Here is a 26,316-nt window from a genome sequence, read left to right on the forward strand (position 1 = left end):
AACAAAAGAACTGATTCTGGATTTCAGAAGGAATGGCAGGAATCCAGCACCACTCACCATAAAAGGAGACTGTGTAGAGAGAGTCCACTCTTTCAAATTTCTGGGTGTGCACATCTCTGACGACCTCTCCTGGTCTGCAAACACCAGAGCGGTGGTAGGGAAGGCCCAGCAGCGACTGCACTTCCTGAGATTGCTCAGGAAAAATAATCTAAAACAGCAGCTGCAGGTGTCCTTTTACAAGCCACAGTGGAGAGCATTCTAACATACTGCATCACGGTGTGGTATGCTGGGTGCACAGCAGCAGACAGGAAAAAGCTCCAGAGGATCATCAAAACAGCCCAGAGAATCGTCGGCTGCTCTCTGCCCAGTCTGGAGGACATTGCCTGCTCTCGCTACCTCAGCAGAGCAGAAAACATCATCAAGGACTTTTCTCACCCCGGCCACCACCTCTTCGACCTGCTGCCTTCCGGCAAGCGTTACAGGTCACACAAAGCAAAAACAAACAGACTCAGAGACAGTTTCTTCCCCACAGCCATTACCACCCTAAACAGACACCGCACAAAAAACTGAAAACTGTTGCAAAAAACTACCTCACACGAATGTAAAATGGTACTCACGTACATGCTGTCTGCACTATGTTTGTTCACTGCTCAAAACAGACACCGCACAAAAAAACTGAAAACTCGTGCCAACACTACCTCATACGAATATAATGGTACTCATGTCTATGTTCTTGCACATGTCGACTGCACTACGTTTACTGCTCACCTTGCACAATGTCTGACCATTTCCTTTTTCTGCACTATGATGTCTATGTTTGCACCAATGCATATGCTGACTATTTTTTTTGCACTATAATGACTTTGCACCAAATGCAATATTGCACAACCCTTACGATGCCAACGGTATCACGATAACACTGTATGTAACATCCCACATGCCGACATTTCTTGTGTAAATACCATGTAAATTATAACTATAGCCTTATCCCCCTTGTTTTATAACCTTATCTTCTCTGTTCCTTTATCTTCTTGGCTCATACCTCACTGTGAATGTGTAAAACTGGAGTGTCATGCCCAATTTCGTTGTCACAATATGTTAACCCATTTTGTAACAATGACAATAAAGGTATATTCTATTCTATTCTATTCTATTCTATTCTATACAGCTAGCATTCTGCATGAAATGAAATGATCTGCATTTATATAGCGCTTTTCAAGTCAAGACTTCCCAAAGCGCTTTACAGTGTGCTTCACATTTCCCAATAGCGGCCGTGCAGCCATGTAAGGCGATAACCTGCTTATTGGGGGTTCAGTGTCTTACCCAAGGACACTTCGACATGTAACACGGAGGAGCCAGGATTCGAACTGCGATCTCTTGATCCCAAGACGAGCGCTCACCTCCTGAGCCACTGCCGCCTCCAATGAATGCTTTTATAAGGATTTCAGTTTTAAGTTTGTTAGTTTTTATTTTGTGTGTGGTCAATATTTATTTATGTTGCTGTGACTAAAAAGATTGTATATGATGAATTTATTTACAATAAATTACCTTAAAGGGACAGTGTGTAATATTTTGTGCCCCCTAGTGTTACAAAAAAACTTAAATCCAGTGGAAAAAATATGATTTGAATACTAGGAAAAAATATATGAACTATCCTACCAAATTAAATCTTCATAAAAAATTCTAGGTCGAAAAATTTGAATTTATTTTATATAGCTTTCTTATATGGTAAAGGCTTTACAAATCGCGCACTTGGGGTATGTCAAGAGCTGGATAACTTCAAAAACAGAGTGCATAGATTTTTTAAGAATTTGAATTATGAAATAATGACAGTTGTTTAGAACTGGTACTACAGGATGAACACACAAACATGGCAGCGACTACTAAGTAGGGATTCCACTATGTAAAGGGAATACAAATTTTTTTGACTGATTTTTTAAAATTTTGTGAATGTATTTTTGCCTTATACTCAGATCAATGTTTTTTTTATCGGATGAAAGTTTTTGTACCACTGTGGGGCACTAAATATAAAACATTGTCCCTTTAAATAAAGTACTGAAATTAAAGACGTGTAGCTGGGCCTTTAAATATCTCACAAAAGAAAGGGATGTGAAGTCATCAAAACAATGTTAATTTTTCTACCAAAAAATTTAATCTGCAAATGATTCAATGCGTATAGTACAATGTGATACTGAAAATTTAGAAAAAAAATAGTTTAGTAATTTAGGATCTAGTGTCGGTATATTGGCACACAAAGCCTGCTGCCCTTTATTGTCGATCCTTTACCACGAAAAAAAAACAGCAACCAGATGATTAAAGTGTTGTATCTGAGTCAGATCAGGAGGCTTCTCCTGCTTCTGGTAACCATGGAAATCAGTACAGTAGAGGGATGGGCGCCACCAGGCTGTACTTGCTCAAGCCCCACTCTTAAGAAGTGGTCTCCCGATCGGCTATAGCAAAGGTGTCAAACATGCAGCCCGCGATCCGGATCAGGCCTGCCAGTGAGAAAAGTGCAATAGAAAAATGAGCTGCAGTTTTAAATATGTCCACTTGATGTCACCAATGCCAGGCGCCACTCACAAAGACACTGTAGCTGTCTTTCTTTTTCTCTCTTTCTTTCTCTCTCACTCCCTTTCTTTCTCTTAGCTCTTCGCCTTTCCTTTTCTCTCTTTCTTTCTCTCTAGCTTTCATTTAATTTCTGACTCTATTTTTTCACTATCTTTGCCTCTCTTTTTCTGCTCTCTCTCTCTCTCTCCCTCTCTCTCTTTCTCTAAGAATTTGAAAAAAAAAGATAAAAGTTGGAACATGTTGAAAAGAAAAGGCTTCAATGGCAGATAATATTTGCCGAATTTAAGGAAATAAAAAAACTACAGTAAAACTTTGAAAACAAGTTCATATATACCAAAAATCGCAAATTCCAACAAAATTACACCGTACCAATAGGTGGCAGCAGATTACTATAATTTTCATATTTTTCTGTTCTCATTATCTACTAATGACGAACAGAGACATATATTTATTACTTTTTTAAATGAGGCCGTTTACGAGGGCATTCCAACCCACAATTTTTAATAAAAGGAAAAAAATGACTCCTGTCTCTTTAAAATGCTGACGTCATGCATGGAAGTGCAAATTGTTTGTTTGTTGAAATGCGCGCGCGCACAGCTGAGGGCACGATGCACGACGGGAAATTGGAGGCGAGCAAAGCTACAGAACCAGCCCGGCTGCTTTTTGAGTTTCGAAGAGTCTGACCAAGAAGAAAAGTGTTTTCAAATTATAAGTTCCAATTTTTTTTAGAAGGATGAAGACCAATGGAGTCACGCGTGACGTGGGCGCCGTGCCGACAGGGAAGAGGCTTCGCTTTCAGCGTCCGTACGGTGAGCTCATTCAAACGTCATCCTTCTGCACTTGGTCGGGAGGGAACAGGAAACACGTGGCCGCGTGCCAATTGGCTTTTAGTCAGGGTAGGCGGTTCGTTCCAGTCATCGATATGATCGATACTGAGTCTGAATCTTGAGTCTTTTCACTTTGCCATTGCATTTCATCGACACGTGACACTAACGGCAGCTGGTATTAGTTTGTATGGTGTTGTCACGTGAGAAGACCAAGATGCTGGGTATTGGAGAAATGGGAAATGGCTTTGAAAGAGCTTTAAAAGTGCTCAAATTAGGCCATGAAAAAGGTGTATAAAATTGGTATTACCATTTGCACTGTAGTTATTTAATAAAAACATAGACAGTTCTTAGTCTGTTTTTATTCAGAATTAACTTACTCAAGGTTGAAAGGTTTTAATCCATGACCGTAAACTGCCTGTTTTGGTGGGAGCTCAATCATCCTCAAAGTCAACCAAATATGAAAGCATAACAAAACAAAAATGTGAACGCAGCATTGGAAATACTCCACTGCCTTGAACTAGTTCATCCATTTGAATCCTAGCACCGCTCTCGCCCCCTCCGCACTCCCCTTCCGCTCGGCTAGTGTCACTTGCGGCATAGCAGCAGAGTCTGTGGAGGCTTCGGTGTATTACGGTGAGAGTATGTCTTTATGGAAGCCGATAAGTGCCATTATTCAATTTGCCTGTAAATGCTTGAAATTGTTGCCATGCTTCTCTGCAGTCTGCCTCGATAGACTAAGCATTATGAGCAAAAATGAAACTTAAAGAGGATCAACTTTGGCTTGCACCCACCTTAACACCGATATTCTTGTTGCGATCAATAATAACAGTAATGACAATGACAATATGTTTTATCATTAGCAATATAATAATGTATTATTTCTTCTTTGAATCATACCGAGGGAACTGGAAAATTGGCTATGGAAGTGATACCTGGATAGTAGCGATACCAAAAATATCAGTATCGCATGTCCACGGGTTTCGTAAAATGGGGGGGAAACTAAACATGCTGTGTCAAAAGCCAGATAAAGGCACGAGAAAATCATAAAGCTTTATCTTTGATTTTTGCAAAATACCGACATCTGTTGTGTGTATTTCAAACAGATTTACACACAAGGCATTATGAAAACAAGCTGTGTAAATAAAGTTCTGAGGAAAAAATCAAAGCTTGTTGTTGCCCCACACTGTCTCACCGTCCAATCGGCAAAGCCAAACAGGTGCTTGGGCAACTCCACCCCCTTTTTTTAGAGGGACTTAAAAAGTTGGTCCCCTAGCACATGCACATAACATCAGCCATGTTGCAAGGCCAGAGCACCCTCACACAAACTCGCCTGGAGAAGACATGGGTGCCGGGGGTGCCCAACCGACTCAGCAAACGCAGAGGATGTGAGTACAATATAGACTAGGACCGGGGTCTCTCCGCCTGCACGCCTGAGCCCATTTGAGAGCGGCCTATGAAAGCGTTGTTGCTCACTGAAAGCCAACTATCTGCTGGTCATTCACCCCGTACCCAAGTAGGGCTGCATCAACAATTAAATTAATTAAAATTGATTATTAAAAGCTTTGGCAACTAATTTCATCACCAACTCGTGTTGTGCGATTTTTAAGCCACTAAAATTTGTTGTTAAGTTAAGGGTTGTGGTATTACTTTGGTCCAGCAGAGGACACCCCTAGAGCGTTTTTCTAAAAGTATCTTACATTTATTGAAAATATTTATTTTTTTATTGAATATTGCATCATTACAAAAAAATGTTAACTATATTCATGGAATTTGCTGCAGAATTACAGAGAAATAAAAATATGAAAATTCATAAAAAGAAAAAAGGAAGAAGAAAACTATTAATGATGACTAAGGTTTGAACAATATATGGTTTTCAGGGCCGATAACAATACGAATTATTGGTATCAACAGGGATTATACGGGTGCTTGAAATCTGGGATCATTTGAGGTAAATGTGTTTTTTTTTAACTCAATTAATAATAATAAAAATAATAATCGACCAATTAATTGATTATTAAAATAATCTTTAGTTGCAGTCCTATCCTGAGCAACTAGACTTACTTCCAATTTGAAATTGGGATGAAAAAAATGGAGGTGCAACAATTGAGCGAATAATCGGAAACTAATCATTCTAGAAAAAATTATCCAAACTTGTTTTTAGAACAAACGAATCAATTGGGTTGAAAGAAATTCAATGTCCCAACAGTAAACATTTGGTGGTTTTTATTGTGCTCTATAATAGAGAACCGATTTTGTTTATGTTGAACCACAATGAAACATTTTGCCGTAACTAAACTTCCAAAAGTCGAAAAAATAAGTAACTGGAAAAATTGGGTAAAAATGTGAAAATAATAAGGAAAAAAAATATATTCTGATATTTTTCAGGTTTTAATATGTAAAATGAGACAAAAAAAAGACCATTATTTAGATATCTTATATACATTGCAGGTTCTTAAACTTAAATTACATTAAAAAATGGAAATTATGTACATTATTAATTAAAATATTTACTAAACTAAAATCTTTTAGATATGTTATAAATTTCAGGTTTTAATGTTAAATTACATTAAAAGGGCAACGTTTTTAGGTAAAATCTTAAATATGAATGTAAAAAAACTAAATTATTTTGATATGCAATAAATTTTGGGTTTTACTCTTAAATTACCTAAAAATTGGAACATTTTTAGGTACAATCATGGAAATAGTCATGTTAAGAAATATTTAGATGTGTTACATGTACATTTCGGGTTCTTGAACTTAAATGGTAAATTTATAAGGTAAAATCTTGAATAGGATCATTAAAAAAAAACTAGAATTGTTTATATATGTTATCAATTTCATGTTTTATTTAAATATTATATTAAAATGGGAACACCCTTCGGTAAAATTGTGGAAAAAGTCTTGTAAAAACTTGAAACTTCCTCCAAAATCAGATATATATACATTTCGCGTACTTAAACTTCAATTTGACATAAAAACAGGAACATTATTATGTAAATTATTGAAAATAATCATATAAAAAAAATGATACGCTATGAATTTCAGGTTTTACTCTTAAAATTCATAAAAATAGGAACATTTTCAGGTAATATCATGAAAATAGCCATAATTGGAAAGCTTAACTCTTAGGATTCAAGGCAGGCTGACCATTTCAAATTATACTCATCACATCATGATCCGTCTGAAACAAGATACCTAAAAACCATAAAAAGGTGGGAGGGGTAGCTCCTCAAAGACGTCATGTTGCAGCCATGAAATTCGATGATAGTATGCAACCACGGTCTTAAATCCGCGAGAGACCAACCGTGTAAAATATTTACTCCGAAACACAAGACAAACACAATGCTGACAGATAAAAAACGTCTGCCGTAAAGAATCGCTGAATTAATGGACATTTCTTGTTGCTAACTTTCTGTTTAGCCCCATAATTCCCATTTACTAATAAACAGCCTTGTAAAATTATTGTCTCGTTAGCCTCTGAACTTCTGATTGACATCTTTTTCAGCCAACTGCAGGCTTTGTTTCACGGTCCACAGCCCGCGTTAGCTTGTACAGGCCTATATTGCTACCTCCTTTACCTCGGAATAACCTTAGCCAATAGTGACTGATTGCAATGATAATTGACACTTTGGTTAGCCAATGCAATTCTGTAAAAATCGTTTTGAAGAGTTCCCTATTGTATTCAAATCAGACCTTGAAATAAGTGTGCCTAACGCCACTATTGGTTCATTTTTACGCGCAAGTGTGCACAATAGTGATAGAGACGTAGAAAGAAAATTTAAACAAACTCTTTCTCAATGTCCAAAAAATTGGCCAAAGTCATACACATTTGCAAACGTTTTAGTGTTGGAAACTCCTTGTCTCTAAATGGCCACTTTTAAAAACGCCGAAATATGTGTAAAATACAATGTTTAGTTTTTCAGATTGTGATGAAATTTGACATGGTACCAGGTAAGGGTTCAAGATGCCCATGCTATACTTATTTGCAGGCATTTAATTGCAAAAAAATAAAATCAAGCGAGAAGAAAAACCTTATATTTATGTGTGTTCCACCTTAGATTACTCAATGTTAGTAGCATTTGCAGTGATTATTTTTGGTTTGGGACAAAATCTCAGAGTGTTACTTTTCAGAAGAGACCAAAACCTTCCATATTTTCCAAACAGTTCAAGAACAGCATTCAATTTACTTTTGGTACGTCTTGGATTGGGATTTTAGGTGAATTTTACAGGAATGTTAAGGGGTTAAAATAATAACTTAAGAAACAAAAATTATTCAGATATGTTAATGTCAGGTTTTACTCTTAAAATACATACAATGGGAACGTTTTTAGGTTAAATCATGACTATACTCATGTAAAAAAAACATTTAAATATGTTGTGTGATGTACATTTCAAGTTTTTAAACTAAATTACATAAAAATTGAAACATTTTAGGTAAAAATATTTAATACTAATGTAAAAAACTAAGATTACCTAGCTATGTGATAAACTTCAGGTCACATTTTGGGGAAAAAAATGACATAATAATTTTGTCATATGTAATTAAATGTTATGATGTAAAATTTATCTTGTGAAGATGTGTCAAATATAAACCATATTCAATGATTTTTTATCTTTAGCCGATTGATATTCAGAAATGTGTTTGTTGCATCCCAATAAATAAGATGAAACATTTTTTAATTGCTTACCCCTGTACTAGATCTTTCATGTATAACATAACACTTGTCAATCGGTTATGCATGATTTTTTTTCAGCTTCGGTCCCGCAGTTCACTAACTCGCCAACCATGATTGTGATGGTGGGACTTCCCGCCCGGGGGAAAACCTACATCTCCACAAAGCTCACCAGATACCTCAACTGGATCGGTGTCACAACCAAAGGTACCGATTGCATCATGGACCAAAAAAAGAAAAAAAAACTTCAACATTTATTTATTTATTTATCTGTTTATTTTCGCTTTACAGTAGACCCCCGGGATATGGCGAAACCACTTTCAGTGTTTTCTTTTTTACATTGCAGAATAAGATGTTTTTTTACACCTTAATCCCCACCAAACGACATCAAAAACAAGTTATTTAGTGTGCCTGAAAAACGTGAAGAATTCAAACTTTGCTGTGTTTGTGTAAGATGCTTATCTGCTATTGGTTGACATCATATACAATGCTGGTCTGCTATTGATTTGCCTCACGACATCTTCAAAATGTCCATATGCTATTGGCTGAATTTCATTCCACAATGCCTGTCTATTCCTAAAGTTCAAAATCTCGTATATTTTGCGAACCGGCGACAAAATGATATTATTTTTTTGTACTGTATTTATTCCCAAGGCTTGAATTGATGCTAAAGTGTGAAGCAAAAACATGATAACCATGAAAATTGATCTTCCGATTAAAAAGAAATACAAAGAAGGCATATGAATTGGTACACTCGCTAAATGGCATGTGCTTGACCAATTGACAATCACGACTATTATAAAAAAAAGGAACAGTCTGTTTTTTTTTTACCACTAGATGTTGCTGTATTGTCTCATGTAACCAGAAATGAGCGTTAAAAATCATAAGTAAGAATAAAAATTACAGACACTAGGTGACCATAAAAGCACATTTTTTCTCATTTCTTTGCCCAGCCTTTTGAAAATAAAGTAAAAAGGAAAGACTGGGGAAAAGTAAATAAAGAAAAAGCAAAAATAGAAAAAGAAAGAAAAGGGGAAAGAAAGGAAAAAAATAATGGAAGAAAAAGGAAAAAAATAGGAAAAAAGGAAAGTTTGAAAGTAGGCAATTGCGGCTTTTGTTTGTCTTCTAACTTTTTTTGGTAGAAAACCCTATTTGGCCCAACCTCACCAAGACCCTCGGCCTTCAGGTACATTCCGCTTGAGATCCCTGCTATGTACTATTTTGTTATTCTAAAGGTGGGGTGCTTTGTTTGGTGGGTTAGGGTGTCCCTAAAAAGTTGAAAATGTATTTTTTGTCTCTATTAAGTATATGTCAACAATGAGTTCAAAGAGAGTATATATATTTTTTCCATCTCGCCTATCTGCTTTTATCTTACTTCTACCCATGGTGTTCCGTCCACGGAGAGCATAACGCTAGAGGAAAGAAGGCGGGGTGGATGGGGAGGAGGAAAGTGATTTCACACGTGTGCTTGCGCTTTTCTTTTATTCTAGGACAAAAATAGAATAGAATAGAATAGAATATACCTTTATTGTCATTGTTACAAAATGGGTTAACATATTGTGACAACGAAATTGGGCATGACACTCCAGTTTTACACATTCACAGTGAGGTATGAGCCAAGAAGATAAAGGAGCAGAGAGGATAAGGTTATAAAACAAGGGGGATAAGGCTATAGTTATAATTTATATGGTATTTACACAAGAAATGTCGGCATGTGGGATGTTACATACAGTGTTGTCGTGATACCGTTGGTATCGTAAGGGTTGTGCAATATTGCATATTGCAAAATAGTAAAGGAGGAAAGAACGGTTTCAAATACAGTCCAAATGCCTAACCAAACCCCCAAAAAGATGAAGAAAAAAAATTATTCGATAGCGTATAAGAATTTCACATACTTGCATGCACAACAAAAGGAGCTTGAGAGAGGCTGCAATGATGATTTTAGCCAGAAGATGGCATCAGCAAGTAAAATATTTTGAAGTTACGTACACTACCTTTAACATTTTTATCTATGTTACAAGATGTTTGGAACACATTAGCTATGCATTACCATAGTTTTTGATCCCCCACTATGGCAATTTCCCTTTGCGATCCCACCTCGAGATTTATGTCATACCTCGGGGGTGTATCATACTTTTTTTTTTCTTTTTTTTAATTTTGTTAACCATTTCTCCCCAAAGTGTTCAACGTGGGCCAGTACCGACGAGACGCAACACGTTCATACAACAGCTTCGAGTTCTTCAAACCCGACAACACTGAGGCCATGAAAATCCGAAAGTAGGACAATTTAAAAGAAATTGTTTACCTGTTCTGCCAAATTGTAATTACCGTATGTTCTGGACTGGAGTCACATTTTTTTCATAGTTGGGCACTGGGTGTGACTTATACCCCGCAAAATCATTAACACATTATTACTAAAGGTCGACATGTTTATCGGCACCAATATTTGGTAATTTGACGAATATCTGCATTTTTATTTATTCAAAGGTCTGATAGAATACGTTATTTTCACACCCATTATGCGCACTGCTTTGAAGGGCACACTCTCCTTGGTTCAGATTATTTTTTTGTCGGCTCATATGGCGCACTGGCCCATTAGACGCGAGTTTCATGCGATCACCTTTAATACGACAACAAGTGTGCGTGTAAAAAAAAAAGAAGCACCGCAAACAAAACTGAGTTTGATTGCAGTTTATTAAGTATTTATCACAAACCCCAGAATATAACAAAATTGTAAAAACTTTGTACTCCTATTTTCAAACAAAGCCCACAAACTCGTCATCCTCCGTCTCAGATATGAAAAGCTGCGCCAAAGCATTCATTTTTCGAGTCATTATTTTTCCGGGAATCACGCCGGCTTCTGAAAATGGTCGAACGACAGTCCAAGCAGAAACCCGCCCGGCGCTGCCTTCCACTCTTTTTGAAACTGTGCACCCATTCAGTCATCTACCGCTCCCACACCAGACATAACGCCACCTTGAACGGCAGGTTGACACCGATGTCAAGTGGTTGAAGCTCCTTCGTCAGCGCTGATGATAGCAAGAACGTTCATTTGGTTCGCTAGTTTTTTCACATCAAGTGTCAGATGGGCACGCATAGTCACAAATCAAGAGCTATGGGGCTGCATGAAAAAAAAAACCCCACCAGGTCTTCTGACATAAACATCCCTCAGCCATTCTTTCATCATGCCTTTGTTCATCCAGCCCTTTTGACTTTCCTTGATGATGACTTCTGCAGGAAATGTCTCTTTAGGCTAAGTCTTTCTTTTTCAAAATCACCGTCGGCAGTGTTTTGTGTCCATCAAGCAAGCACATTGGTAAAAGATTTCTCAGACCCTGTTGTGCGTATCACTACGCTGCTTGTCCTTGTCTTCTCAACCTTGTGCTTTATCGGGATGTCAAAAGTCAGCGGCACTTAGTCCATGTTGTTGACGTGGCTCGGCGATAGCTTTGCTGCAGTAGGGCCGAGAGATTACCAGCTTTTCATTAAAATCCGCTGAAGTCGCTCCGCCACCGTAGTCCTGGCCCGAACGGAAAAGCAGCAACGCTTCATGAAGCGAAATTACCAAGACGGCTGCCCTAGTGTTCTCATTTGCCTGCGTACCTACGTCCTAGACGCATCATTTTTGCTGGGGACGCATAGTGTCAAATCAACGTGCGTACCTGGGACGCAACTTTTTTGACACAAAATTGTCATTATTACCCAATTACTTTTTTTTAACAAAGATTTACCGCACTCCAAACTTTTCGTCAGGCAGATCCGCCATTGTTGTTTTGGTCTCGCGGTTTGAGTTTTCGCTGATCTCAGCAAACGAGATCTCGTTTCAAGATTATGTCATAGTTGTGGTGCTTGTCGTCGAGTGAAAGAGAAGTATTCCTCCGTTAGTATTAGGCGCAGATCAACACAAAATTGGTAATTTCTTCAGTGTCAGTAATAAGTCGAAACATAATGCAGAGAGTGATAACAACGGCATTAATTCCGGCACAAAAAACGACGGGGAAATTCTTCAGAAGAGGCAAGGAAAACTAGTGTGTTGAAGCTAACGATTCGACGAAAGAAAATAAACAAAAGAAAACTCCTAGCAAGAAAAGGACTTTTCTGCCAAAATGAACTAAATTATATTCCTGGTTACGCTATGAGGAGGATGATAATGGATTGGACCTTGAGAAGGCATTACAACTGTGGCGGGACAGCAAACCAAACTGAAAAATCTGAAGTGATAATTCCTTTTGTAATACCAATTAACTGTGATGATTAAAACTGCATGAATATATAGACTAATATTTCAGCAATATTATTTTGTATAATGTACAATATTTTTGTAAACTGAAAAATCTGAAGTGATAACTCCTTTTGTATTACCAATTAACTGTGATGATTAAAAGTGAATGAAAATATAGATTAATATAATTATTTCAGCAATATTATTTTGTATAATGAACAATATTGCTGTGAACTGAAAAATCTTGAAGTGATAACTGATTTGTATTACCAAGAAACATGATGATTAAAACTGAATGAATATATAGATTTATATTATATATTTGTCGCCGATTTACAATTTCAACCTCGATAACACTAAATTTTGGGGACCCATAGATCTCTGTTGGGACCCATAGATTTTTGAGCATGCGAGTCCCTGGGACCCATCACTTTTCAGAGGTAAAATGAACACTGATCTTCAACTCCTCCACTAGCGCGATTGCATTTAGTCGAATAGAGACTGTGGAAACACTTCTGCCACAGTTGCTCAACGATCCAGTGCTCAGGTTTCTCTTCCAATTTTAGCCTCCTTGCCTTACATCCACGGAAGGCTAGTTGCGTTTTCTTTACCCGTTGGAGCGGACTTTTCAACTTCCTCCATTTTTTAACTATCGAATTATTAATCTTGAGTTATCTCGCAGTTGTCCAATTTCTGTGTTCTTAGCGCAGTCAATAGCCGCAGTTTTAAACTGGGCTTCATAAGCGTGTCTCTTGGCTATATTCATTGCACTCCAAACAACTTTAGTGCGTTGTGTAAACTTTACACGCGTATGTTTATATTAACGGCCACAATTGAAACAATAGCGGAGACGCCTGGGATACAAACGTTGAGCCCCCAATTCAAATTTCAGCTGGGATTCCCACACTGCTGTCCTCTGTCGCGTCCACTGAAATACGTGCGCGGCTCACATTTTGAATGAAATCTGAGACTTTTTTGCACCTTATGGGCGTGAAAATATGGTATATTTAATACTAGGTTATTTAGGCCAGATTCAGTCGAGCCTCTCCTGCCTTCTGTCTCGGATGCTACCTACTTCGCACCTCCTAATTGGGTAAGGGACCGGGAGCGGAGCCACTGAAGCAGGGAAATAACGTTAAAACATAGTTAACAGCAAATTGCCTGTGAAACAAGACCCTTGATAATATTGTCATTTTAAAGGGTCGTTGGTAGAAAAGCGTGTGTGTGTGATTAAAATGGGTTTTTAACTTGTTTTAGGGAAGCACGTTCAGGTGGAGACTAGTAAATCAGCTCTTATTAGTTGGCCAATCAATTCTGTGTGTGATTGAGAGAGAGCATAAAAGCACACAAGTGGAAGGCTGAGTGATTGATTAGCTGCTACCACAACATTACTTTATTAATCTGGCTAGATTTTAGAGAGCAATTAATGTTTTGTTTGAATTTACCTCAAATAGTCTGTTTATTTTTGCATTATTAAAATTCCTTATGCCAAATTTTTAGCTTGTACAGCAAATGAATTTAAATACGGCTTATCAGCCTCCCCTTAATACTAATAATCGTATCGGCCCTGAAAAACCCATAACGGTAGGTCCTTTATTATTACCGGGTATATAATTTAACACGTTATTTTCACACTAAACTGCAAAATGGTGCTCTAGGCCTGTGTTGATAATTTCAACCTTGCCTTCTCGTGCCGAAAAGAGGTCTCCCAGTGTCCCCCCCCTAGCATACGTCTCTCACGCAGACGTTACTAAAATGACTTAGCATCTCATTTTTGGGTGAATGTAAGAGTAAAGCACAGAGCATTTGCGTCCTTACAAAGGTCCCTTTTGAGCAAGTTGAAAATATTTACTTTGGCAAAATGACACCACATTATCTCCATGTTCTGTGGTGTCATTGCGCCAAAGTACTGTAAATATTTTCATTTAATTTTCATTTGTGCTAGTGGCGTATGCGCGCTCCTTCTAGGGGGGACTTTGGTACCTGTCTTGGATTTAATACAAATTTGAAGCGTTAAATATCTGTATTTATATATTTTTGTTTTTCTCAACACATTACGCATACTCTGCATATGGGCCCGCCCCCAGGAAACAAAACTGGGCACTGAGTTAACAAAGATCTGAACAAAGCAATTCTAGCCATCTAATGGTGATTTTTCATACTGAAATGTTTCCCAAAGGCCTGATATTACTGCGCCAAAGCCTTTATACAGGGTTTGTACGGGTGTTTAAATTCCTTGAAAATGCTTGAGTTGTAATGTTGTGGTTTCAAAGTCAGGAACATACTTGAATTTTGGGTGAAGTACTCAAAAATGCTTGAAATTGTAACCATTGCCCTGTTTCTTGGCAGCCTGACTCTATATACCACACAATAAATGAAAAAATATTTTTTAATTTTTTTAAAGTACACGAAAATGACGCAGACACACCTGCTCTGGTAGCTTGTCATAAAGGCGTTGTCATGTGAAGAGTCACCGTCCCCTACTTGTCACACCCAAGAGGACAGCTCTATTTAGAAAGACGTCTTTTTTTGGCTTGGCTCACTGAGAGGAGCCGGAACTTTTGGCTCCCAAATGGATCCTCAGATTTTTGTTTTTTTAATGATATATTATCAATAATAAGAAAGCCTTATGCACCAAAATATTTAGTAATTTTTAATTGTATATGGTTTGCCTGTAAAACACATTACATATGAATGAAAATGTTCACAGATTTACGAAGAAAATAGTATAATACCAAACAATCTTAGCTTTCAACACACTAAACAGATTTAAGGTCGACGACAACACAAAATCCCGGAAAATGCTAAACTATAGAATGATCATTTAAATTTTAACTATTAAGTGTTATAAATGAATGATAAAATGCAAAAAAACATTACCTATTTGTAATTCTAGTTAGACAATTTAGACAGAGAACCTCTGATAAACAGGCGAAAAATATAAAAACAAATAAAAAGTGAATGATTGAATGTACTCTGCTTCAGAGCAATCAATATCATGAAAATGAAGCATTTGGCTCATATTTCTAATTTTATACATACAGCACTTTTTCTTTTTTTGTCTTTCGTATTCAACTCCATTATTTCTTTATTGAGCCCTTTCCATAAACAAGTGTGACGTAGCCAAGCAGCGCGTGCATTGTTGAAGTAGAATGGCAGAATTCATGTCAGTTTAGAGCAGCCCATTGACAGATAATAGTGGGATCAGCTCAAAATAGCACAAAGTATGTGTTGGAAGCAATCTAGCAATTTAATTTGAGTCACAAAGTCAACAACACAAATGTTCTTTTGATCAGCGCTAGTTTTCATCCTTTGAAGGTACTGTAAAAATTGTCCTTGAAAATGTTAAAAAGTGCTTGAATTTGGCCATGAAATAGGTTTACCGAACCTTAGCACTGAAAGAGTTCATCAGTTGCGGTCTTTAGTCCACAAGTTGAGTTTTTGGGTTATCCGGCAGGGCTTGTGTGATCGCCGCCCTCAAGGATGTCTGCGACTACTTCAACAGCCAGCAGGGCCAAGTGGTGGTGAGGCCTCCAGGTGAAAAACTTGTGAAAGGTATCACAGTCCAAAACTGATTTTTTTTCCGGATTTAAGGTTTTTGATGCCACCAACACAACACCAGAGCGCCGGGAGCTCATTCTCAACTTTGCCAAGGATAACGGCTACAAGGTTTGTCGCACAACTGCTGATAGAACCTTGATTTAGAGACATTGTAAGCCAGGGGTCTCCAATGTGATGCCTACGGACCTGTTCTGAAAATGGCTCGCCAGTGCTGGGTCATTGTGATTTTCTATGAATATGATTTTTCTAGTCTATTTAACCCTATTTTTAAATAAATAATCTGCTATTGATATAGCAACAAGATAGTAATAACATGATAAGTTGTTATAGATATTCAAATAAATCAATTCCAGTTCCTGGGCTTCATGGGCTAAACATGTATTCAAGTATTGATGATTATTTTCAAGCAATTAAGAGAATAAAATTAGAATCGATTCATTAATTAAAGAAATGTTTTTATGAATCTTATTATTAATATATTTTGCAGGAAATGCAACGAACCAAATTCCAATTTAGGGGTTTTATAAAGCCAATCAGCAAATGATGTGCATTTTTTTAGCTAGCTTTCGTTCCACCTTTTTAGCTATTAGCTAACTATATCGCTAGCTTTTTACATTTTTTGCATGGTATCTAGCTAGCCTTTTACATTTTTTTACTATCTGTCAAACCATAAGGCCTTTTTTTAGCTTTCCATCTGGCTATTTAGTTGGCTTTTTACTCCTTTAGCAAACTATCTAGCTCCTTTACGGCTTTGTACCTGTTTACCTTTCCAGCTAACTATCAATCTAGCTTTTTAGCAAGCTATTTAGCTTGCTTTTTACCTTTTATTACCTTTTATGTTATCTAGATTCATTTTTACCTTTTTTGCTAGTTATCAAGCTAAGGTTTGGCCTCGTTTCTAGCTAGCCATCTAGATCTTTTTAGCTCTCTATCTGGCTATTTAGTTGGCTTTTTCTACTCTTAGCTAGCTTTCTAGCACTTTTTAAAGTTTTTTACTTAACTATCAAGCTACATTTTAGCTATTAAGCTAACCATCTAGCTAAGTTGTTGTATTAGAAATTCTTACAAACTGGTTGCCCTTTGCGCGCTAATTAGTGACAAAAAGTAGCTTGATGCTTGAAAAGGGTTGGAGACCCCTGTTGTTGACTATTTAGCAACATCTAGTGGTGCACAATTAACTACCCGACTCTTTTTTTTAGGATGTTTCACCGAACCGCGTTCTTGGCTCCTGTAAGATGCTCCTGCGTGTTCTTGTTTTCCTGCCGGCTTTTTTAAAAAGCTCTTGCTAGCTGCTTTTGTCGGCCACAAAATCTGGTCTTTGCTCGAAGTTCTTGTCAACTGCTTTAGTAAGTTGTCGCTAGTCGCTCCAGCTAGTCCTTGGTAGCTACTCTTTGTAGCTGCCCCTGCAACTGTTTGCCAGCCTCAGCGTCTTGTTTTTTTGCTAAACGCTTGCTCTTGTTATCTGCTCCAGCGATTTCTTGCAAGTCGCTCTTGTTAGCCGCCAGATCTCGCTTTTGCTAGTCGCTTTCTCTTGTTAGGTACTCCAGCGTTTTCTAGCTAGTCACTCTTATCGAGTGAAATCTTGCTCATCATTTTTAGCCACACCATCTAGTTTTTGATAGCAACTTGCTTTTTTTTTAGCTCCCCTAAACGCTCTTGCTTACTATTCTAGTAGTTGTTGCTACTTAGTCTCAGCCTCTCCATCTAGTTTTGCTAGCAACCTGCTCTGTTTAGCTTCCCCTGTAAGCTCTTGCTAGCCGTTTTAGTGAGTTTTTACTGTCCGCTTTTGTTGGTCATTTTATTTATTCGCTAGCCATTTTTGTTTAACAGCTGTAGCGAGTTGTTGCAACGGTCCTCGTTAGCCGAGCCGTCTTTATTTTTTTTATTTTTTTTTCTTTTGCCAGACGCTCGGTCGGTTTAGCTGCTCCTATGAGCTACACCTAGCAACTTTAGTAAGTTCCTATCAACTTTTATGGCTGTTCAATCTAGTTTTTGCTGACCATGCTTGTTAGCCACTATTGATCTTTTGTTGCCTACTTTTTAGGCTCTCTTGAAGTTTTAGTAGGCCACAATAGCAAAGTTTTGCTCGTCACTCTTGCTCACTTACATTCAAGCAATTTATTCTCTTCTGTTTACAAAGTCCCATCATTGTGACAGTTTAAATCAGATTTATAATCTAAATCTGTGTTTTTCAACCATTGTTGAGTCATGGCACATTTTTCATTAAAAAAAATCCCTCGGACCACCACCAGTCGGTGCTGTTGTATCTCCGGCAAAGGTAAATCCAAACGAAAGATAGCTTTCGCTAGACCACACAGGCACACAAATTGGATAATTTCCCACGGCACTGTACGACAATTACTTACTGCGCCAGCAGTAGGAAAACACTAAACAAATCTAAATGTTTACTTAATCACTTCATGCTTGTTCAGGTTTTCTTTGTGGAATCCATCTGTGATGACCCAGAAATCATTGCTGAAAATATTAAGGTAGGATACAAATGGTGTTTACTGAAATCCAAAGGTTTTGACCTATTTTTCCCACTCACTCTTTATAATTAGCAAGTTAAGCTTAGCGGCCCAGATTACATCAACTGTGATAAAGACGAAGCTGTCGCCGACTTTCTGAAGAGGATAGAGTGTTACAAGTTGACGTACGTGGCACTGGACGATAACAAGGACAGGTAGTGTAACACAATTTGCATAAGTCTTCACGATAATTCCAATCTTATTGCTTTATAAAGCACTTTTCAGGCAACAAATTGCCACTCATAGTGATGTAAAAAAACGTTCAATGTACAATAAGACAATAAAATCCCCATCTAACAACCCAAAACACCTAATAAACACATATAATAAATAATGAAATAAAAACAAAATAAATTAGGTATGTATATGTATGTACAGACGCTGCCCTACTTACTAACAAGATCCGAACAATTATTCGTAAGTTGAATTTGTTGGTAAGTTGCTCCAGTGCTATATTTTGTATGTAATGTATGTTCAAAGTTTGTATAAGTATGTTTAAGGCTTGTATAAGTAACCTGTATTGTTTTGAAACTGAAAATTAAACGTTTAATAAACTAACATGCGCTATAACATTACAAAGCAGGCTGAATGACAAAGCATAGGACTGAAAAACAAAGCTACACATGAGGCATTGACATTCTGTTGTCAGTGAAGCCCTTTGAGACTCCTTGTGATTAAGGGCTATACAAGTTAACATGACTTGACTATAAAGATAAATAAAGTGCAGTTTCTTATTTTTGGAAGGCGACTTCCTCCTCCGTGGTAAAAAGTGGACGAAAAGAAAGCGATACAACCATTTTCTTAACCGCATGTCAAGTCAAATTTATTTATATAGCCCTTAATCACAAAAATGTCTCAAAGGACTGCACAGAATTACAATGACACAACTACCTGATCCTAAACCAACACGCGGGCAGGGAACAACTCAAAAACCTCAGCGTGAGAAAAAAGAGAAACATTGAGAAGGGACCTCACAAGTGGTATCCCCCTTTCAGGATGACCAGGGTGAATTACATTTAGCATTTCAGTACACAAGCATAGTAAACACTAGGTAACATTTTAAAAATTTGTCCGGAAAGTGCATGACAGCAGCGACGCCCCCAGCCTGTAAACTAGTTCAGAAAGTCTATGACGGCCACGACACAGCTTCCCATCTCTGCCAGCTGGTCCATGCAGACGTTCACATACTTCAGGTCAAACGCTGGTCCGCTGACTCATCTCAAATCGTCCTTCTCCTTTATATCACCACCAGGCAGGCAGGCGGAAAAAAAACGGGGCAATACAGAGTATGAGGTGGGCATCAGTCATAAGCTTTGGAATAGAAGTGTGTCTTAAGCCTTTATTTAAAAACTTCCATTTAAGTTGCAAATCTTATCTCCGGAGGAAGGGCATTCTATAGCACCGGGGCCCAGATGGAGAACGCTCTCAAGCCTGTAGACTTCTTGGCTCTCGGAGTCACCAGTAGACCGGCATTTTCCGAGCGCAGACTCCGTGCAGGAACATAGGGGGAAATCAAATCAGAGAGATAGGAGGGTGCAGGTCCATGCAAACATTTATATGTTAATAAGAGAACCTTAAAGTCACATCTTAAGTGGACTGGGAGTCAGTGCAAGTTGGCCAATACAGGAGTAATATGCTCAAACTTTTTGGTCTTAGTCAAAAGTCTAGCTGCTGCATTGTGAACCAGCTGCAAACTTTTGATGCCAGACATCGGGAGACCAGAAAGCAATACATTACAGTAATCAAGCCAAGAAGTAATAAACGCATGAATTAAAACCTCTGCATCTGATTGGGACAGCATCGAATGAACCTTCGCAATATTACAGAGGTGGTAGAAATCTATTCTAGTAATATTTTTCACGTGTGACTGAAACGACAGATTAGGATCAAATATAACACCTAGATTTTTGACCGAGTCACTATGGGTGATATTACATTTTTCTAGGTTCAGGGTAGTGTTTGAAAACAACTCAAGACAGTGAGCTGGACCAATAATCAACATTTCAGTTTTTTCTGGGTTAAGGCGCAAAAAAATAAGTGACATCCATCTTTGAATCTCAGTAAGGCAAGCCTCCAGATTTCTACAACTTAACTGTCAAGTTGTCTCCAGTGGCACTTACAGTTGAGTGTTATCTGCATAGCAATGGAAACTAATATTATACTTGCGGATAATGTCACCAAGCGGGATCATATAAATACTAAAACGAAGGGGTCCAAGTACAGAGCCCTGTGGAACACCACATGGTACATTAGATTGTTTAGAGCTCAGATTGCCATAGTTAACACATTGTATCCTGTCTGACAGGTAAGACCTAAACCATGAGAGTACAGTTCCTGAGATACCAACGTATTCCAGACGAACAAGTAATATTTTGTGGTCGACAGTATCAAAAGCAGCACTGAGTTCTAGCAGCAGTAACATTGATGAGGCACCGGAATCTATTGCTAAAAGGAGATCATTGGTTACTTTAGCCAGGGCTGTCTCAGTAGACCGTAGCATCAAGCTTTCTTATTCCACTTTCATTTCAAAGGAAACTACTTGCCTCTTTACACTTTACACCAACCATATTGAATGGATGCACGAGATATTAAACAGTAAAAATGTCAAATTTCTTGGCACGCTAGAGATACAGTGCAGTGTGTATACTTTACACACGGACGAGGAAGTAGAAGCAGGATTTCTTCTTCAGGGTGGATGCTGGGTGATCTCTCTTAGCGCGACGCGGCGAAAAGAAGCACTACAGCACTGTCCTCCACTCGGAAAAAGGTGCACACAATACAATTCAAGTCAAGCCACATTTATTTATATAGCCCTTAATCACAAAATGTCTCAAAGGACTGCACAGGATTACAATTACACCATTACTTAATCTTAAACCAACATGCGGGCTAGAAAAAACAAGACCTGAGCGTGAGGAAAAAAGAAACCTTGAGAAGGGGCCTCACAAGCAATGTTCCCTGTAATTTTCCACGGGTCTGAGCGTTCACACAGTCTGTGAGCAACGCTTGAAACAACAGTGAGCAACCATAATCCCAAGTGTGGCAAGATAATTAATTATCAAACATGTCTAAAACTTGACATCAAGTTACATTTTGCTGAGTTTCCGGCAATGCAAAATTATTTTTCTCTTTTGTATGAATTGACTCATGTACTATTGCAAAGGTTGTACGGCCTACAAACTTCATTCATTCTTTCACAAGATATCCATTTCTTTTTATTTCCTGACATATTTTGTCGCATGATATTAACATTTGTGGGGGCTTATTGATTCGGTTGTAAGATACAGAACTGTACTTAATCACATTTTTTAGTGGAAATACAATGTTGGCAACAAGATTCACTTGATATAATTGGAAAATATTTGAATGCAACACAAACTTTTTCTTCTTTTTTCCATGTTTTTTCTACTTTTTTAAAAATTCCTTTAAAAAAAATCTTATTGTGTTTATTTTTTCCAAGCTGCTACTTTTTTCTTTTTGTTCTCTATTTACTTTTTTCCTACATTTCTTTTCTTTTTTTTCTGGCTTTTTTCTAAAATTTTTCTTTCTTTTTTTCTCTTCCTTTTGTTTCTTTTTTTCTCCGCTTTTCACTACTCATTAATTTTGGTACTTTTTTCTTCTATTCCCCCATTCCTTTAAGTCATTGTGTGCATAATTTTACATAATATTTGGTCATGTTGGGATTAAAGAAGCAAAAACAACCTGAAGACCCGTTTAGGACCCGAAAGAGCCGAGCCAAAGAAGCCGGTTCTCGACAAACTCTACTAACTTTACTCAACTTCGTTCTACTTCGACTCGACTTCAAAATACCGCATTTAGGACACAGCGTCAGGGGAACCCGTGTATTTTTACCTTCATGCACTGTAACTTTGACTTAAGTCGCTTCTTAATTAGTAATTTTGAGCCCTCATTTTTGTGCGCTGGCTAGATTTTCTTGTGCGCTGAGAATGTGCGAGCAGTGCACAATTGTGCACGCGCGTAGCTTAGAGGAAACACTGCTCACAAGTGGTAATCCCCCTTACAGGATGACCAGGGTGGAATAGATTTAGCATTCAGTTACATTACACAAACATAGTAAACATCAATAAAAGAGAACACTAGGTAACATGTTGAAATTTGTCCGGAAAGTGCATGACAGCAACGACACCCCCCACCCTGTAAACTAGTTCAGAAAGTCCTAACAGCAACGACGGCAACGACGCAGCTTCCCATCTCTGCCAGTTGGTCAATGCAGGCGTTGACATGTTTCAGGTCAGACGCTGGTCCGCTGACTCATCTTAAATCGTCCTTCTTCTTCGTATCACCACCAGCCAAAATCTAACTTACAGTAATATTTTTTGACATCCTTAAAAACAGTTTGTATCTTCCGTTTTGCGTAAGTCGAATGTTTGTAAGTAGAGAAGTGTCTGTATGTACCATAAAATTCGGACTATAGAGCGCACCTGATTATAAGCCACACCTCGTAAATTTGTCAAAGAAAAAACATTTTGTACATTCCTAAGCCACACCTAACTATAAGCCCTACGTGCTCACTTTGAAATATGGGATATTTACAAAGAAAGACTGTACACAAAAAGTTTTAATAATATAGATTACCTTAACCCCTTAACGGTTTGGCGGGCCGCCAGACTTTTGATATAAACAAATACGTGTCTGTACGATGTCACCAGTCACTAAAATGGGTCATGCCACATATCCTTGGATAGCTAAAACTCCTGGCATTCAAGGTATGATTTCAAAATATACTCATCAGAGAAACGTCACGATCAGTCTGAAACAAGATACCCGAAAACTATGAATTCAAGGTAACTCACACATATGTCCTCTGGCCGTCTTCAACTCCTTTGAATGTCCAGGAAAATAACTATAATAATATTGCATTGTCTTTTGAAGCGCCTTTTAGGACGCTGTACATATGAGTAGGACACAAGAAAAAACTAGTAAAACAAGCAAGTAATAAATATCCAATAAAACACATTATAGTTAAAAGGGACGGTGTGTCAGCCATATGGTCAAGAATAGGCAAGTCTGAAGAGGTGAGTTTTGAGTCTGGAATGTTTTTTTTACATCGAGGACAATCCATGGAATACAGCAGTGAAACATATTTATTCCACAAACAGAAGATAAGGCCGACAGATAAATAGAAATCCGCCCTAAGCATTTCTGCTTCGTTGGATGTTGCTTCTTGTCATATTTTCGTTTCACCACTTTATTTAAGTTTACAAATAAACCGATTAGTAAAATTATTCCCAATATGGTCGTTAGCGCTCCCCTTTCGTTTTACACCTTTTCCATGATGATGGTCTGTTCATGCTAGTTTTATTCATAGACAAAGCACGAAGTTACATTAAACTTGCGTCTCCCTCGACACATATATTCCACCTGTCTCCCTCTTACCTTTACCGCTCGGGTAAACCCTGGAGGCCGTTAGAAGAAAATGCACGAATTCGCTGCAATGTTGCATATGCCGCAGGGTTGAAAGCTTGGGGAAAAAGTTGCGGCTTATAGTCTGATTTTTACTGTGTATATACTGGAGCCATATATCCCTAACTGGAGGTGGCTAGAGTCAAGAACACACTCACATTCTTGAGTATTTCTGGGAGATTGATACAGAGGAGCGGATTCCCAGCCCCCTTGCTAAACCCAACCGATATGTCACAACACCTGTCGTTGGGAGCTGTGTTAAGCACATTACTTTCAAAAAGTAATTAATTATAATTACTACTTCTTTCAAAAAGTAAGTAACTGAATTACTCCATAGTAAAAGTAACCAGTTACCCGGGAAAGTAACTACGTAATTTAAAAAAAGTTGTATCACAAAGAATTTGAAGTTTTCTGAGCAGTATTACGGTCAGTTGTATAGAACAGACGGGTAGTTGTGTTATAGGACCTTGTAATATGTATTGCACCTCACCAGCTACAGATTTATCCTAAACTTGAAGTGAAAAAAAGAAACGGTAAACAATACAATAAAATAACAGTAAGCAGTAAACAATACAAAGTGAAATCGAATAACCATATGAGGACAGTAGAGTACATGATCATTTGGCCTCTATGGAAAAAATAAAAGATGCATCATAATGAAAATTTGCTTCTGAAAACAAAAATGTGAAACGCTTGGCTGAAAGCTGAAAATTGTTAACAAATAACAATAAACACTGATTTTGCACTAACTTGCTAACTAAGGTACAATATAAAGTGGTAAATAACTGATGAGGATATCAGTAGATGCTAATTTTAAGTTTTGCATTTACTAAATTCTCAAAGCAATAAGGACTTTTAGGTGCATAGTTAAAAAACAGAGCAAAGTGATACAAAATATATAAAACTGTTGAGAGATTGAAAATTTAAATAACACAAAAAAACTATTCTACAGTGCCTTGCAAATTAAAAAAATCAAAATATCTTCTAAGAGTTAACAACATGTGAGACATGATTGTAAGAAGAAACCAAATTTATTCAACATTTTATATTGTGCTAACAAATAAAAACTGAAACGTAGGTGTTGCAAAAGTATTGGCCACCTTTGAGTTAATATGCGTACAACTTTCTTTTGCTGCAATTCGTTGGTAATTAACAAACTGAAGCGCTTGTGCGGCACAGTTCATGTCATGGGAACCTGTCGTGGGTTCAAATCCAGCTCCAGACATCCTGTGCGGAGTTTGTATGTTCTCCCCGTGCTTGCGTGGGTTTCCTCCGGGCACTCCGGTTTCCTCCCACGTTCCAAAAACATGCAGTTCAGGTGAATTGGCCGGTCCAAATTGTCCCTAGGTGTGAATGAGCGAATGAGTTGTCTGTCCCTGTGTGCCCTGCGATTGGCTGGCAACCAGTTCAGGGTGTCCCCTGCCCACTGCCCGGAGATGGCTGGGATGGGCTCCAGCCCCCCCGCGACCCTAATGAGGATAAGCGGTACGGCTGATGAGATGAGATGTCACACCCAAAGAACGTTTTTACAAACAAAACTGCTGAATAATAGAGAATAAGCTCTGTTGTGTTAGAATGTAAACACTATCCAAAGTGTGGATAGCGGCTGGAAAAAACTGAGAGGGACACACAAACTTCTTGTTTGTACAAACTTGGCAGAGCTCCTTTTTGACAGCGTCCTCCGTCTCCTTCTTTTTGTGAGCAAAATGATAATAAGCAGTTGCATCATGTGTTGACTTGGCCTTGAGTGAAAGCCAGGTTTGTTTGGCTCGCCCTTACTTTAGACAAAATTAGCTTTATTTCTGATTTGTTTTTTCCCTTGAAAAAAAAAACATGACCATACACTACCATACCTGCCAAGTACCACGGTTTTGCCGTAATGAGTACGGTTTTCTTGAACCCACTACGGTGTTACGGTTGGATCACAAAATACTACGGGTTTCCCCTTAGAAAATAAATGAAATAAAATCGTAAAAACATTCCACCGCAATATGGAGACAAAGTACAATTTCAAACAAAAGTCTATTGGCGCTGCCAGAATCAACTCCTTGCCCTGAACAATTCTCGCGCCGGCGTGATGAGGGGGTCCTATCGTAGATGCAGTGCCGGAGCTAAGGCTAAGCAGCTAGCGGCATTATAAGTCTTCTGTACCGTCCGTAATCATCGTAAATGTGAACTCTATACCAAATAAAAACAAAGCGCACAGGAAGTGCAGTTTGCTGTGTTTTACGGAAACGTGGCTCACGTCTAGCATCCCGGACGCTAACGTGGAGCTACCCGGAGCTAACCTCCTCTCCGATTCCCCGCTGCAGTGGACTCGCTAACACGAGGTAGTGTATGCCTGGGCACAAAGATTTAAATAAATATATATATGAAATTAAATGTTTTGTTTCTTATTGTATCAAATATTGAAAAGAAAAGAAAACTATGAGGGTTTTCTATGACTGTTATATTAAATACATTATTGAGCTTTCTTTCGATTCGCAATATCCCCCCACCCCACCCCGGCATCG

The 26,316-nt window shown here is 38.1% G+C and overlaps 1 protein-coding gene across 4 annotated transcripts in view; it reads left to right on the plus strand.

The window, feature by feature from the left end:
• Nucleotides 1–3,149: 3,149 nt before the first annotated feature.
• Nucleotides 3,150–26,316, plus strand: part of LOC148370499 (6-phosphofructo-2-kinase/fructose-2,6-bisphosphatase-like) — a 43,613-nt gene continuing 20,446 nt past the window's right edge. For 3 of the 4 annotated variants that reach the window (XM_088333028.1, XM_088333024.1, XM_088333027.1), the window contains exons 1-7: nt 4,689–4,780; nt 8,150–8,275; nt 10,249–10,345; nt 15,748–15,814; nt 15,885–15,959; nt 18,284–18,340; nt 18,413–18,534. In XM_088333028.1, coding sequence (XP_088189154.1) covers nt 4,690–4,780; nt 8,150–8,275; nt 10,249–10,345; nt 15,748–15,814; nt 15,885–15,959; nt 18,284–18,340; nt 18,413–18,534 — 635 coding nt within the window. In that variant the 5' untranslated portion in view covers nt 4,689. Of the gene's footprint in view, nt 3,378–4,688; nt 4,781–8,149; nt 8,276–10,248; nt 10,346–15,747; nt 15,815–15,884; nt 15,960–18,283; nt 18,341–18,412; nt 18,535–26,316 lie in introns of those variants that run through there. The other variant, XM_088333026.1, reaches the window with a different exon arrangement.

This window comes from Urocampus carinirostris, chromosome 3 (assembly GCF_059441175.1).
Source record: "Urocampus carinirostris isolate Australia breed hairy pipefish chromosome 3, RoL_Ucar_1.0, whole genome shotgun sequence".
In the NCBI taxonomy this organism is placed as follows: Eukaryota; Metazoa; Chordata; class Actinopteri; order Syngnathiformes; family Syngnathidae; genus Urocampus; species Urocampus carinirostris.